This window comes from Hirundo rustica, chromosome 12, assembly GCF_015227805.2.
Source record: "Hirundo rustica isolate bHirRus1 chromosome 12, bHirRus1.pri.v3, whole genome shotgun sequence".
Lineage (NCBI taxonomy): Eukaryota > Metazoa > Chordata > Aves > Passeriformes > Hirundinidae > Hirundo > Hirundo rustica.
Genome location: NC_053461.1, coordinates 15874922 through 15891852, shown reverse-complemented (window position 1 = coordinate 15891852; position 16931 = coordinate 15874922). Strand labels below are relative to the sequence as shown.

At 41.3% G+C, this 16931-nt stretch overlaps 1 protein-coding gene across 3 annotated transcripts in view; it reads right to left on the bottom strand.

Annotated features, from left to right (window-relative positions):
• Positions 1 to 1009: 1009 nt before the first annotated feature.
• Positions 1010 to 16931, bottom strand: part of TAFA1 (TAFA chemokine like family member 1) — a 223554-nt gene continuing 207632 nt past the window's right edge. For all 3 annotated transcript variants that reach the window (XM_040076558.1, XM_040076559.1, XM_058422255.1), the window contains 2 exons: positions 5198 to 5322; positions 1010 to 1894 (listed from right to left, as the gene is read on the bottom strand). In XM_040076558.1, the coding sequence (XP_039932492.1) occupies positions 1877 to 1894; positions 5198 to 5322 (143 nt within the window). In that variant the 3' untranslated portion in view covers positions 1010 to 1876. The remainder of the gene's footprint in view (positions 1895 to 5197; positions 5323 to 16931) is intronic.

The following is a 16931-nucleotide window of genomic DNA, read 5'->3' as shown; positions in this document are numbered from 1 at the left end:
CTACGCTGTAATCACAGTGACAATTTCTGCCTCTTGAAGCATCAGGATTGAAGTGGTTACCCTGAAGGAGAAAGAAACTTAGTGGGAGAATTTCAACCAAAACTAGGATGGGAAGTGCAGCACTTCCTCTGCATTGGATTAAAAGTGATCAGCTTGGCCAAAGGCGTCCTGTGAGAGACAGGTAAGCAGGCTGAAAAGAAATTGGAAATATTAAAGGAATGAAGCTGGACTGGACAGAACTAGTTTTACAATTCCCTATTCCTCTTTGATTTGGTAGCATTAGGCAGACTGAAGGGTAGATTGCACAGACTTATGCGTGACAGCACGACACTTTTCCACACCAATAAACCCCCTGAAATTAATTGGACCGCTCACAAAAACGCCTGGGAATGTGAACTAGGCTTGCACTCAGATCTGATCTTCAGCAAGGGCCTGAGTGCCTGGTGAACAGCCAGAAATGGGAGTTCAGACTGCTCACAGGGACTGGGTCAAGGTCTCTGTGGACATGTCCTTGGTGAGGAGCATCTCAGCTCTGCTGGACTCACCATAGCAAGAAACAGATTGAAAATAAACCAAAGGAAACTAATCTGAAGCAAAAGCAGGGATCAGCCACAAGTTTGTGCCTGCCACGGAGTGTTGTGCATTTGCTATGCCGTGGAATTGTTTCTGTGTATGCTTTTAGCTGGTGGCAGATGCTCTCAATGAGAATTAGCCTGGCCTGCAATGAGGGAAACTTAAATTTAGGTAGTTCTCCCTTGTGTGCTGTGGGATAAGAGCATACAGCCAGGTGTCCACAGAGGCATGCTTAAGCTGAGGTGCCTGTTTACCAATTGGAAATGGGCTCCCGAAAAACCAAACTGTATGAAAAATCCCCCTCACGTGCTGGTCTGGAAAGAAATAGCTTGGTTGTTGTTTCAAAGAATTAGTGAGCCAACAACACAAAGCTTTGGAGGTGGTTACTGGGTTTTTACTGGAGTCTCTACGAGCTATACAAAGTCTGAAGACATTGTACGTACAGTACATCTTTAATAAGAAGGGAGCTCACAGTCTACCAAACTCTGCCAAATAAACTTTTAATACATACTGTACTTCACTCAGTAGTTGTCCATCTCTTCTTCATGGAATATCTAACAGCTCTAAAAATATTTTTCCTGGAGGAGGATAGAATTATCATCGTTATATATCAATCAAGTATGGTTAATGAAGCAAAGCCAGCATGCTAGTATTGCACAAGGGGAAAAGCCTCCAGAACACAAAGTGGAACAACAAATGCCCTCAAAACTCTGCCGAAGGGAACAGGAAGCTCTGGATGCTGCATCGGGAGGATTCGTGTAGCTCTTAGGCGTCCTTGTACCACAGCAGGTTTGCTTTGCCTCTTCACTGCCACATTTCTCTCTCAAACAGGTAGGGAACTTCCAGACCATTGCAAAAAAAGGAAAAAAAAAAAAAAAAAAATACAGCAGCTGCAGCAAAGTGTGGTACTATTCAATTTCTTGAAGAGTGAGGCTTTTATTTCAAAATATCATATATTAATATATATATATTTCTATATATATATATACTTTAACTGCTATAAAGTAAATTGTAGATCCAAACTTATACTCTTGCTTGTACTTTGCAATCTCAGAAACTTTACCAAAGGAACCACTTTCTTCATTTTTTTTTTTATTTTCAGCTGTCAAAAAATCAGGGCCATTATTTCCACCGAATCCTTTCTTTCACAGAGTAAAGCCACTGTTGTTTTCTGGTAAACAGTCAAAGTGCAAATAAGAAATCCATTTGGCTTGTAAATGCTGAGATGGTTTTAAACTTTCAATACTCTGTCCTCATAAATCAGCAGGGCTTTCACTGTCTCCGTGCAGGTGCGGGCGCTCTGTTAAGTCCTTGGGTGGATCTGCAGTGGGAAAACGGGAGAGTCAGTTGTGCATTATATGTTATTTTTTAAATATAATCTTTTGGAAAAGAAAGACACAGGTTCTGTAGGATATAGCTGATTGATACAGCTGGGTTTAAATGCAATACTAGAGGGGGGGTGTCTTTTAGCGCTGCAGGGGTATAAAAATACGCAAGAGACAGATCCTGAGCTAGATCCTGCCTCTGCCTTGGGAGATATTGGATGTGGATTAACCACCTGGGCTGGTGGTGCTGGACATTGCAGAATCATAGAATGACTTGGTTTGGCAGAGACACCTTCCACTATCCTGGGCTGCTCTGTCCAACGTGGCCTTGGACGCCTCCAGGGATCCAGGGGCAGCCACAGCTTCTCCGGGCACCCTGTGCCAGGGCCTCAGCACCCTCACAGGGAAGAATTCCTTCCTAATATCCAATCTAAACCTCCTGTCTGTCAGACTGAAGCCATTCTCCCTTGTGCTGTGCCCTTGTGCTTGTCTGTTGTCCACCTCCTTCTGACACTGGTCAGTTTTAATCACATCTGACACCCAACCATGAAGTTCTGCACGACTCTAAAAAATGAGATATATTGTGTATATATATGCTTCTATGTGGTTTACTGTGGGCCTGATGAGTGTACTAATGGGTATCTTAATCCCAAGAGTCATAAATGTGAATGTTTTCCTTGTCAGGACAGCAGTTGCCTAACGTAAATCTATTTAGTGTAAGGAAAAGCCTTCATTAAAACAGTTTACAGTACGCAGCCTATGGAGACTTGCTGCAGCTTTCTGTCTAATCACCACAGAGAGATCTGGGATCTTGGCTGATGTGTCTTGTTTCTTCTGCTTTCTTAACTTCCTTAACTACTCAAATTAGACACACATGGCCCAGTCTTGGAACCTGGACTGTGGTCAGGGCAGATTACATTGTAATCTCGTTCTCTGCTGCTGTCTGAAATGGCAAAACAAAGAAGGAAAAAAAGAATGAAAGAAAGAAAGAAAGAAAGAAAGAAAGAAAGAAAGAAAAAGAAAGAAAGAAAGAAAGAAAGAAAGAAAAAGAAAGAAAGAAAGAAAGAAAGAAAGAAAGAAAGAAAGAAAGAAAGAAAGAAAGAAAGAAAGAAAGAGAGAAAGAAAGAAAGAAAGAAAGAAAGAAAGAAAGAAAGAAAGAAAGAAAGAAAGAAAGAAAGAAAGAAAGAAAGAAAGAAAGAAAGAAGCAAGCCTGTTTCAGGATCTGCTTGCTTCCATTATTTTATATTTATGTTGCTAGACTTGACACAGTAGTACAGATTTGAGCAAAGTTTCAGGGACTAAAGTAGAATTTTTCCTTAGAAAATGCAAGAGACAGTTGGGGAGCACATCATGTCATGTTGCCTTTGTCAATTGGGTCCTGTAATGATATTTTAGAGCAACAAAGCAAAATTCTACTGGAAGCAGCACCATAAGGTACTCCCCTCACAAGCTAATTAAAATAACTCCTGTGGGTAAATGAAGAAATATTTTTTTCAGTTATGAGCACTCACTCTGCAAGTATTTAATTCAAATGAAATACAATAATGCATACTGAATAGATTGGACCATATATCTGCATATTAATGAGGCTGCTAAATTTCTAGAGATCACTTCTATCGCCTAGAACTAGTTTATATGATGAGGATTGGGGGACTTAAGAGAGGGACAGCATCACTGAAGAAAGAAAATGCAATTCCTCAATTATGTAACTTGTAGACAGACTGCAGAAGGGCTGAATTATTGTATAAAATACTTCATGTTGCTTCTTAGTCCTTCTACATCGCTTTCATCCATTTTAACTCTCCACTTTCCTCACTGGAAAGCGAGTCTGTGGTCTGGGATTTTTTAATTTCCCTTCAAGGCACATTGATTAGGAAACAGCCTTCCAGTGGTGCTGTAGTGGGGAGAGATAAGCTATGGGCTGAGAGATTTGCAGGAACAACACCGCAGAAAGAAACTGAGTCAAACTGAATCCCAGCTCCCTCCATCCTTCCTCCTTTTCTCTTGTAGGTGACACAGAGATCATATGGATCTTGTTTTGGGGGGCCAATTACTGCTCCCTACAAAGATAACCTCCTAAGTCAGTCGGTCTCCTGATAATTTAATGTGTTGAAATTGTCCAGAATGTGGGTTGCAACGTAAATGATTCATCCTGGGGTAGGGCCTATGGAGGGAAAGAAAAGGATTCAGGTGGCATGGAGATCAGTTAGGGTAAAATCTCCTCCTCCAACAGAAGGCCTAGAAGACAGGAAAAATTACTGGAGTTAGGATTGGAGAGAAAGGAATAAGTCAGGAAATCACAGCACTACGCTGCACATTCCTGTGAATTAGCAGCTGGGCATGAGTATGTAGAATTTCCTATCAAAGAGGGGAAAAATTCTTGAAAATTTGCTCTTTTTCACTTAGCAGGGTTTCCAAAGCCATTTTCCGAATCACAGAAAATGAAATTGTATATATTTATAAAATCATTTTGCATTGACAACCATGTAATTTTCTTGGGAAAAAAAAAATTGTGGTATAAAAATTAGCTGATTAAAATCGTTGAATACAGGTATAGGTGACAGCTTTAAGACAATGGTTGTGAAACAGTTGTACAATGCAAAAGAAAAGCTAGAGTTGTTCCTGAAAAACACTTTTATTCCCAAGGTAATCTCCTAGTGGGGGTTTAGGCAGCTCATTCACACTCTCTCTTTGCAGCCCTCTCTCTGCCTTTTCCTGGCATGGTGTTGTGAAAGCTGTTGTCACCTGTTGGCCCGCGTTACCTGAACCTGCAGCATCTCGAGAGCTTGTCACTAATGAGTTCATGGGGTTGGAGCTGCTCTGAAATGAGGCCTGCAGTGCAAACAGAGAGTGGAGTCCTCTGCTGCAGAGCACTTGTACAGCTGCTAATCCAGATGTGGCCTGGACCAGCCTATAGGATGGTTATAGGATCCAGCAGATCCCTCTGAGCTAATGTTCATCCCTTTAGCTACCAGAAAGGGACTCAGTGATGGTATTTTGGTTAAAGAGTCAAGGTATTTTGGTTAAAGAGTCAAGGTATTTTGAGGTGACAGTGTCTGTGGGAAAGTGACCTGGCAATTCAGCAGCTCCAACCTGCTGATTATCAAGCCTGGACCCAGCTGAACAACCTGTTTCATCTGAATTCTCACCAAATTATGGCCAGAAGCACTGGGTGATCATGACAGTGGTTCTTTAATACTTTTGCAGCAGGCATGGTGATGGAAAAACATGGGTGAGCAGTCATTAGTGATTCCCTTTCCTATTAAGACCTCCTGGGTGCAGACAGAAAGGAGACTTACTCTGGTGGTCTTGATTTTATTGCCAGTCGCACACATCCATCCAGAATTATCAGGCAATGTCTTACATTCCTCTCCTTCTAGGCAGGGCTCCATCTCACACCACCATTTCCCAATCACTATAGAAGCTAAAAGAGAAAAGACAACGTTCACAACTATGTCACAATGACCACATCTAATTAAATAATATCTCAAGGGTCTAACGCTGCAGTTAAAAGGCAAAGTGTCCCTTCAAACGGAATTTAGTTGTAAGGATTTCATATTTAAGTTCTTGTTTGGCATCCTATAGTGCCTGAGACTGCTCACCACAGCCTCCTCACACAGGAGATCTGCTCTGCTCCCGTGCTGTGGCTGCAGGGAATGCAGCGATTCTGCTGCAGACCAAAGGACCATGCAGCCTCACAGCCCCCTCCCTGAGTGCCAATCTGCAAGGGAAGTCTGAAGAGATTTCCCTCAGAGTATTCTCCAGGTCTTCAGGACTTCTGGTTCAGTGTACTCCACATATGTCTGCTTTGCTTTCAGGACCTACAGCTGGATTTTTTTAACCACAAATCTGTCCAGAATTATTTGAACTCATGGAGACTTTCAGTTTTCCCAGTATGCCATCACAGGGAGCACCACAACTAGAAACAGAGGGTAAGGTAACACTGAACAGCAGCAGAAGCTGTTTGTTGAAACACGATTATGAATTTTATAGAAACCATATTATCTCTAAAAGTAACTTTTAATTTCCAAATATTTAACATTGTAAATAATGGCAGTGTTTGTACCCAGTTGTTTGATTTTAATTGCTGCATATGTTTACAACCTTGAACGTACCTTAATGAAGTTCCTTGCCTGGGAATTGGTATCTGACTGTATCCTTAACTGTATCTTAATGACGTTTTTTGTCTGGGGATTTTGATAAACTTTAGCTAACCTTGCAACTGTGACGAGTTGGCTCATGAGTGGCTCTTTCTGTGGTTTGCTTTCTCTGGCAGGAATTCATTTCATGGTTGCACTCAGGAAGCCTGTCAAAGCTTTCTGCACAGTCACTCAAAGAGAGATGCTTAACCCATTCATATCATCCCTCATGGCCGCTTCAAGCCCACAAAATACCTTTGAAGCAGCTGCCTACCTTATACATATATATTAATATATATATATACACACACACCAGCTGACTGCCATTCAGCTCTGGAAAATGCCCTCTTGTGCATGAAGTGATTTAAGGACATTCACAGAGCTTATAATTAAATTCTTGAATATGAAATTGAATAGAATAGTTCAGTTTGAGAGGCCCTACAATGATCATATAGGTCTCGGTGTTGTCTTTCCTGTTTTTTTTTTCCTACAGCTTGCATCTGATTTTTATCATATAATGTATCATTTCTCCATATAGACAAGACACAAAAGCAGTCCTTTACACCTGTGCTGGCAAGGCAGTTTAATGATGCTATTCACACACCTTTTTCAGAAGGGTATCATTAATGCTGTTAACAGAGGAGAAAAAAGATCTCCCTCTTTGCTATGCATGAAAAGGCGTGAGGGCTGAATCTGTGCTCTGTAATAGACCTTGCAGTGGGCAAACTGAAAAACCAGCTAAATGCTGGCCTTCACAGCAATCATCAGAGCAGAGCATCCTCAGGATGTGTGAGAAGAATCCTGTGATGTGGAATCAGAAGTGATCATAATTATTTACTAGGAGCATTAAATAACCACGGAGAAGGATCCTGTGGTGAGAGGTACTAAATCCCACAAACCTGAATGCCCTGGCCTGGAGAGTTTACAGTGTAAAACAGAGATATGAGGTGAATGCAGACTGAGAGGCAGCACGGAGAAGCAATGTTGTTCATAGCAATTAAAATGATCTCACTACTTCTTAATGCTGTTCAATGCAGCCCAAGTATCTAGACCTTGACCTTGAAAAATAATCAAATGCAAAGTCAGTGCTGAACCTTAATGGCAACTGATCCATGTAGTGAGTGGTGTGTAGGTTTTAGTATATACATATCTATTTTTATTGATTTATGATCACAGTGCAATTACACCAAAGTGTTCAGCAGTGAGCGCACTCACCTGGGCTGTAGACCAGGCTCCTTTTATAGTGGGGGAAACTAATGGGGAACATTTGCAGATGAAATTTGCAAATTTTTGTCTCTAATATGTAAGTAGGCAAAATCCTTTATAAGTCTGAAGCACTACAAAGCTCACTGTGGTCTAGCCCTCAGCCCCACAACCGTGGCAGGGGCATCTGACACCCAAAGAAAATTACTTTCTTTGAACCTTGTGTTTATAGGCTTTCTCTTCTATTAAGAGCCTTTTAATCTTTAGGACCAGTTGTCTTTCTTGGGTACCGCTGATCCTTTGAGTTCTCCTTGATTTTTCAAAGTTTTACACCTCCAGCTCTGTTCAAAGAGGGGAGGAAAAATCTTTAAAATGAATCACAGTTAGCAGCATTTGAGATTGGGCCCACCTGTAGGAGGAGGGGAGAAACCTTCCCCAGGGAAACACGATTCTCTGTGTTTAGCTTATCTCACTTTGAGACGAGCTGAAGCAGTCGGGTGAGAGAGGGAATTGCTCAAATTAAGATGCTCCCCCTCAGGGTGGTTTCTATTCAAGGACTCCCAGAGCTTCTCAGTGACCCGAGCCACTCATTCTGGGTGAGAATTAGAGATTCCTGTTAATCACCGGGCAGCACAGGCTGTGAGAGCTCACATCATGCTGAATTAGACACCTGTAGCACTCTGGAGTGCTCCTCTCACTGGCTGGGGAGTACACGAAGCACAAGAGTTTCTTTGTGCAAGGCTGAATTGACCGAGACAGATCCCTCTGCCATGGGGAAAGGAAAAGGACGTGGAGCAGAAGAACCCTGACTACTCCTGCTTTGCTTGTGTTTTGTTTCAGTGCCTTTGTTTTTTCTTCCCCCATCACCTTCTAGGTTAAATAAGGGATTGTTTACATCTGGACTGTTTTCAAGAAAATGCCTCTTCTATAAGAATATTTAACTCTTAATATTTCACCAATGGAGCTGGGGAAAGAAGGAACTTTCTTCAGGAGATTCTCGGGGTTTCTTTTTTAACCCAATTCACGCTTTTTAAAAATCTTTGTTTGCAAAGCCACAGAATAATTTTGATCAAAATATTTAACTTCTGATATATTTAGTCTGCATGGATTAGCACGCACAAAAAGCATTTGGTTGAAATGGCATTTGCAAATCATGGGCTCCAGACAAATAAACTGCAAATAAGAAATCTGAAGATCAGTTAGGATACAGGGAAAAAACCAATAGAATAGCTCTTTTTCTCATGTTTACACAATTCTATTGCATTTTAAAAAATATTTGTTCCTAAAAATAATGCCCAAAGCCTTAGGTGGCTGCAGGGAACTGCCAGCTAAGCTTGGATTCAGCCTTCAAAGTTCACAAGACCCTTTGGAGGTTGCACAAGGGTCCTGACCGTGCTCTGATTTGCTCTTGTGCATCATCTGGAGCACAAAGCTTTGATGCATGAAGGCAGTTGGCTGGGGAAAAATTCCCCCTTGAATTTCAGTATCAAAGTATTCTATTAAGGGGCAGTAGGAACACACTGAACACCTTCATATATCTGCACCTAATAGATCAAACCAACATGGAAACTAATTGTTCAATCATATTCCTCTTAAGTCAAACAAAGTTTGGAAAAAAATACACAATCCATTTGTTTAAAGGTGCCTGTTGCACCTCCTGCATTTATTACGTTTCTCATTTCTCAGTCTTCAAGTTCTTGCATTAAACCGAAACTACTCAGTTCCTCAAAGCTGTTTTACAGGGGATTAACAGGACATGGGCAGAGAAAATGTGCACACACAGCCCAGACACTCACAGGCAACTGTTTCTGTCGTTTTTGCTACTCCTGTCTGCAGAGAAAATGCAAATTTTTCATTTGTTTTGCAGATAAAATCCTCCTTAACTTTTCTGCATTGGAATTTAGGAAATTGCTTTAACAATATGACAGAGTCCATAAGGCAAAAAGTATAAAGACATTATACTTAACAATGTAACAATAAGACCATCCTCACAGAGCAATAGATAACTTTAATTCATGTTTATGGAATAACCTGAAAGATGAAAACAGGGCAAAGTATCATCATGCATTTTTCAACAGTTTAGAGGGAACATGCTATGTATTAAAATGTTCCCAGATTGCTTCTGCAGTTGCCATTATAAAGCCACAGCAGCTCTCTTTTTGCCTGTGATAAAGTACACACCTTTTGTTTATATAGAAATAGAATACAAAGGAATGGAGATATTAGATTGTGGTTCCTCCTGATCATAGGTGTCGTGTTACTGCAAGGAATGAGGAGCTCATTTTCAAAACCAGTATGACACTCATTGCAGGACGGGAAAGTTTTCCCTGTAAGTACAGAGCATTCTGTTTTAATCTCGTTTCCACCAACGAAGATTGATATAAATAAATTTTAAATAGCAAACGCATTTCATGGATGTCAGAAGTGAAAAAGACTTTGTCAGCTTAATGAAAAGATATCAATTTTCTCCACTTTATTCGATAGATTGTGAGTCATTTTCTAAATGGATTAGATTAAAGGAAAGTTCAAACTCCCTGTGAGAGATTCTTGCTCTGATGGGGATTTTGGCAATAGCAACAGCACAGAGGTGGGTAAAATCTTTCAAATAGTTTGCCTTTTTTTTGATGAAAAAAAACTAGAATGGGAAAAACTGCAACCCTGTGCTCACCTATTCCTTATACAACAAAATCTCAGAGAATTGAATGAGACATGCAGTTTCTCTTAGTTTATTGGGATGTCGTGGGGAGCAGAATGAATTACAGGGGTGGGAACACACTTTCTGGGAGGATGAGAAAACTGGACTGAAAGAAAGTGTCATCTGAAGGGTTATGTATTTCACAAACAGACTGAGATAGCAGCCACTCTGGGAGCTGTAGAGAAGCAATCTGATAAGTTAAAGAATACAAATCCGAAACAAAAGATTTCAGGCTGAATATTGCTATCTGAGAGAAACGCAGGATGTTTCCTACAGGGAGTCCAAACTATCAAACTCCCTGCTTTAATTCAATCTTACTCAATTTTAGAAGTATCAATCTAATGCTCCTGCAGTGCAATGCTTCGCAGACTTTGATAACAGACCTTTCGTAGCTCTGGGAAAATGGACATTTTTCCTGTTCAAAATGCAAGCACAGTGCACTCAGTCTGGCAAGTGGTGTCTCGTATCTCTAATTGCCTCAAATTCAGTCTTGCTGAGTTAACTTAATATTTGTTAATTGTAGAAAACATTAAAAAGACATCAGCATACTAAATTTCTTTTTTTTAACATGCTGATTTTTGTGATATTCTCCAGGTTTTTTTAAAATGTTTTTTAAATTCACTGGCAGAATTGAAAGAATTGAAGATTTTAATTTTTTTTTTTCCCATTCAGAACTCCTGATTGCAAACTATTCAGCAGCTAGAGTAAGGTATTTTTAAGTGTGTATTACATGTCTGAACAACGCTGTGGGCTGCACCATTAAATATGAAAGGGCAGATTAGATGCGAAGAATCCATGAAAAATTTCCTTTTAAGATCTGCATGAACCAGCAAAAAAGGGTGAGTTAATTCGACAGCATGGGAAGACTCACTAGTGAAAAACCACTTACATTGCCATTTCCTAGCAGCCAACATACTGTTAGGTAAATTAGGAAAAATGACATAAACACGATGTGTGCTCGTAACAACATGACCAGGAGAGGTGCTGGTGGCTAATGGCCTGAAAAGCAGGAACTCCCAAGGTTTGTTTAATCCCAGCTCTGCTTCTCACTTTCTCGATTTCTACAGGTAAATCATCTCCTTGCCATACCAGTTTGCCACCTGCAATTTTATTTACTTAGAGGATGAGTTATTCTTGCTGTGTTTCCTTGGATGTTGCCCTCTGTCTCTTCTGCCCTGCTGAACTTTAACACTGAATTGCAGGAGTTTGGGCCTGACATTTCTTTCTCCAGTTGTACAACTTGAAGAATGGGTTTCTCAGGTACTATGAAAAGAAATTATAGCGTTATAAAATTACGTGAGGTGCTGCCAGAAGGTCCTCGAGCACACTCCTGACTTTGAGCTGAATGGAGTTGGTCCTTTAAAGAGCAGATTTCACACAGAAAAGCTTAGATTTTGCCAAGGAGTTTCTATCCCTCAGTGCTGTTCAGATTGGGAGTGTCAACAGCTGCAGCTCTGTCATTTTTCCATGTCCCTTTCCTTGCACCTCTGGAGATGACTGCTGCTTAGACAGGAGGCTGAGGGGCTTCCACAGCTGAAGCAGGAGCAGGATTCCTCATGGGCAGCACCTTCATGGTGAGCGGATGTGCATCTTCCCGTCCCTGAGTCCATTCCCAGGTCCATCTGAGCGCCTGTAAAGTGTGCCCAGCTGTTCAGAGCTAAAACTCTCTGATTTGTTAGCCAGGCACACAGATAAAGCACCCAGAGTTTAAGGAGAGCTGTAGAATTTGCACAACCATTTTCTGTTGGGAGGATGTCAGCAGCAACGACAAGGAAAAGAAATCAAAATGTTTCTTAGCCCCTCACAGTTCAACTTTTGAGATCTTTTCCAAGTCTGGGATTTTGGGAAATACAAAAATGAAGCCAGCATGAAGCTGGCAGGCTGAGAGGCCTCTGGTGGCACTCCTTCAGGAGATGCCAGAGGGTCCCAGGCCAGTCGTGCTGGCAGCTGGCTCTCAGCCCTGTTCTCATTTGATAATCCTCTACTCAAAAAGTGTGGTAGGCTTTTTCAAAGCTGTAATTATTCCACATTCCGCTGAACTCAGGCATGACGGAAGTTTGACACTTTTTCTCTGAAAGTCATGGATCATAGCTGATATTCTAACAGAACCCTCAGCATTGTCCCAACGTTATCTATCAGGAAACTTGGTTTCTGCAAAGGAAAGGCAGAGCAAGCCTCAACAAAACAGATTTTTGCAGATGTCTGTGGCAGAGAGAAAGGACATGAAATGATAAAATAAATCATGTATGATAAACTTGTCTCCCCTAAAGTGCATGGAGTATTCTATGACCTTCCAGAGTGCTAGAACACAGTCTTACATTTTTTCTTGGAATTTCCTGAATTCTTGCACGGCCAAATATGTCCAAGGCAAGCATCAAACTGCCAGCTTTACTGATAGTTTTTATGTGTGTGAGTTTATTGGTGGTTGACATAACCTCTCTGCAAAGAGAGTGGGGCATTTGAGAGCAACCTGCTGCCACTAATGAGTGCTAATGAGGCTGATGAGAACAGGAAATCCAACGTTCAGGGAGCTGATGTGAATGCAGGTGACTGAGGACCCCCCTCCCGACCTGTCTGGGGTTCTTTTGTAGGTTGCTGCTATTTGTTACTGAATTTTGGAACTGAATCCACCCTTCCCTGCAGAACAAGGCTGAGAGCAGGCTGCTAAAATATTTGTGCAATGAAGCAATGTTATTTACACCCTCTTTGAATGGCTTCAGATAACCTAGTGAGAGCTTAAGCTTATTGTTATATATTTAATGAAATGCCAATGAAATGCAACATATTTATACATATTTGGAAAGACAATAGGAAACTACTTATAAATATTCACAGACACGTTTCAGACCAGAGCTGGGGACTTGTGTGCCATCAAAGAATTTTATCTCCATGCAATGGAAATATTTCAGGAATAATAATTCATTAATAAAGTAAATGAACGAGTCGAAATGCAGAAGGAGAAGTGCCAGGCTGTGAGATGAAGATTAGGAGGGTACACAGAAGTTTGAGGGTGGCCTTGCAGTGCTGATTCTCCAGTGGCTGCTGGGACCCTAAATCATATACATACATATATACATACACACACAGACACAGACACACACACACATATATATATATGTAAACCAACAATCTGTGTTTAGTGTGTGATCCAACAGTTACTGGAGAAACAGGGAAAAAAACCCCTCAGTTTTGCAGACTTCAGACCAAATCTGGTGTCTGTAAAAGCTGCCACTTGCTCAAACCTGGGTTCCTGTGCTGTGGGTGTTGGGTTTGGGGGTGTGGAAGGGGAAAGCTGCGAAATGGGCTCGGAAGGGTGAAAGTCTATCAAGAAATTTTGTCTGAATGACGTGCCAGAATCACAGCCTAGCAGCAAAGCACTCTATGAAAGAACACTGGAAATGAATATATTCTATAACTGCAGTGCATTTATAAGGCATAACAAAGCATGCATAATATATCGGAGGGTTATCGGTTATGAAATGAAATTCTGGTGTACCACTTGGGTATAAATTGTGTAGGGTTTCTCTCATTACCAGAGGAACTCTAGTTAACAGAGAGGATTCCTGTAAATAAATATACATAGAAAATTCTTCCATCGAATTTACAGAAATTAATAGGATATAATGTGATTGTATTATATTTATTATATTATTAGTCAATGAAAACCACCTTTAAAAAAAAAAATTGGTATATGTTTTTTCAGTGGAAAAATGGGGTTTGCTTTGGCTTTTTTTTTTTTTAATGAAAGCTATTCTATTGTCCATCTCTTCCTCTGTAATAACTACTTCGTTCTCTGTGGCTGGAACTCCAAACTCAGAAAATGTTGAAACGTGGCTGAGATCCCAAGTGTCTCTGCAATAGTGGGGGCCATCAGATGGGTGCCTGCTGCTGGAGGAAGCAAGAGAGGACAGGAAAAGTGACAAAAGAACTGAAAACGTGAAAGACCTGAGCAGTAAAAGGGCAAAAGAGAGCAGGTTTAGATTAGATATTGAGAAGAAATTCTTCCCTGTAAGGGTGGGGAAGCCCTGGCACAGGGTGCCCAGAACAGCTGTGGCTGTCCCTGGATTCCTGGAAGTGTCCAAGGCCAGGATGGACAGGGCTTGGAGCAATGTGGAAGGTGTCCCTGCCATGGCAGGTGTGGAACAGGATGGGCTTTGAGGTCACTTCCAACCCAAACCATTTGGTAATTCTATATTTCTCCTGAAATCTGAATGTCAAGGAGATTTTGGGAAAAAAGACTGCTGAGAGATGTGAAGTACATGAAGTCATCTGCTGTTCTCCCCTTAAAAAGGATGGGAAGAGCATAATAATCAGATCTGGAAGATTCCTGGAGCAAAACTCCAGGGCAGGATGGGAGCAGCCCTTTGCTGGTGTCTGTACCCACCAGATAATTTCAGTCCAGCTGCAGAAATTTGTTTATTCAGACCTCCATCAACCCAAACCCACCCTGCACGGGGTCAGGTGCCCTGTGCTCTCATTGCAGGGATGATTCCATGTGAAAGGAAAACTAAGGGAGGTTTTATGGTTCTAATGATGGCACTCTGAACTTGCACGTGGTGTTTGCTGCTTTGTGCACAGTGGCACCCAAAGGCAGAGCCTGCAAATTTCTTGAGGAGGTAGTTTACTTAACTTGCAATTATCTCTGCTGGGAAAGGACAAAAAGGTCACAATTCTTTTCCATGAACTTTTCCATGGGATTTGCTGTGGTATAAATAACACACACAAATCTCCACAGTCCAGAAGAACACATATTAAAACCTATGTGGTGGATGTTGTTTTCAAAGGTCAGGATAAATGAGCCAACTGGCACTCCACAAGGTAATTACTGATTTATTAAAAGTGTTGTATTCATTCAGCTATCTTTGTTCTGTGATGTAAGACAAGTCTAATTTTGTTTCAAAGATTAAAGGAACATTTGTTTTTTGTAAACAAATCCCTAGCTGCTCTCACAAATTACATCATGCATAAACTTGGCATGATGTATTGGGAGATATTTCAGTGCAACAATGCCAGTGGAATTGGAACAGGAACTGCCAGACTGAACAAAAATTGATGAATTGAGCACACAATATTTTGGATTTCATATCATAGCTTAATTACTGCTTCAATATGCATGGAATAAGAGAAGTAACTCAATTATAAAAGCTTATCAGCAAGACTTATAAACAGTGAAATTCATGTGTGGATATTAAACTGACCTTAAGTGACAAGCTTTCCTTTGAAATTATGTTTTCCTTCAGTGCTCATAATGCTTATTTACTCTGAGACCTTTTACAAAGCGGAGAAGTCTTTTAGTGGGCACTTGAAATTTCATGGCCACGCTGCTGTTGGCACTGCTCATGTCTTCTTGCCTCCGTTCAATTTAACTCCGAGTTGTATTATTTTAAAAGATCAAAATTCACAACCATTCACAGTGATAGTTTTCCTCTCTCTTTTTTTTTTTTACTTTGGAAGAGGCCCTGGATTTCACTTCCTCTGGGTAACCCTTTGCTACTATTAATTTGTACAATGACCTTACCCTGTTGTCCTTAGAGGGAATAATCCCTAATTTATACTAAGATCATTACTTCCATTGTAATGCACAAGATGCACTCTTGAAAATGATAAAATGTGGAAGAAGCCACGAGCCTCAGACTCCAGGTTCTCCAGGAATCTCGTGCCCACTCTGCTCAGGTGATTCTCAGCTGTGAAGCTGAGAGCTCTGTTCTCATCACTACAAAAAAGAGTTTGTTTTTCACCAACATCTGTCCTTGTTCTACTTGATCTCATTAATGCTCGTACAAAATGAATGTACGTGGAGCCTGAGCGTGCCCAGCGCGAGCTCTTTACAATTATGAGCATGAATTAGTCGAAAAGGTTTTGCAGAATGTGTTCACCTCTGCCAGTAGCAAAATGTAGGCAAGCAGGAGCCCTCCAAAGACAAACAGCTAAACAAAGACACTGGGAGTTGCTGTAGTTACCAGAAAACCGAACAGAAAGCTTGAGATGAAATGTTATGATTTTATATTCTTTATTTTTACAATACTCCCTTCCTCCATCATTTTAAAGCACTTTAAAACAGAACAAGGGTGAAATAGCTGGGTTTTCTTTCTAAGTATTAATCTTCAAAATACCTGATAAATTAGGAAAGATAATTGCCTAGGGAGCCCCCTAATTCTGGGTGTTATGTCGCAGTTCTTAGACTTTATTTCTGATTTTCTGCTTTAATGGTGATCACCAATAGAAGAGAAGGTGGACGAACAAGAGAAGCAGGTTGGTGAAAAGTGCTGGGAAATCTGTAAAGACTGGCTGTGTCTGAACTGTCACTGATCAGAGAGCTGAGCCCATCTCTACAGGTGCTCTGGTTTTATCAGCCATCACCTCAAATCACACTCTGAGGCTTTAGAGCAGGACCATCTCCTGGTCCCTCCTGCATGACCACAAACTGACTTTACCAAATTGTCATGGGATCCACGTGCCTACCTGTGGCGGTGCGTAGTTCGTTTCGTTTATTTAATATGATTTTACGTTGGATTTTGTATTGGTTCGTTCCATGTACCCCGCTGTCGGATATAACGGTTCAGACTTGTTTACCCCCAAGTTAAGTTTTACTGTTATCTGTCAATCATCCCTTCCCCTTCATACCCACTTGTCAATCCCCTCTCTCCCCTCTTGGGCGCCCTGTCTATCACTCCAGGACCCTTCCCTGGCTTCTAGAAAGCTCCAGGGAGGGCGTAGAGTGATAGGCTGGGGCCTTGGAAATCCCCTACTGCCTTTTTGTGGTTGGTCCCCGGTTCCAAGGTTTACACCCCCAGTTACGCCCCTGTTGGTTCCCATTGGCTGATCGGTTGTCGCCACCCCTAATCCCTCCCCTGTTTATAAGTTACTGCACAGCTGCTCTCGGGGCTCTTTCTGGGCAGCAGGAGAAGAGTGCAGAGCTCCGTGTTCCCTCTCCAATAAACCACCTTGTACCCTGCTCAGAGGAGTCAGTCCTTCATTCAGTTGCCGCGGTCGTGT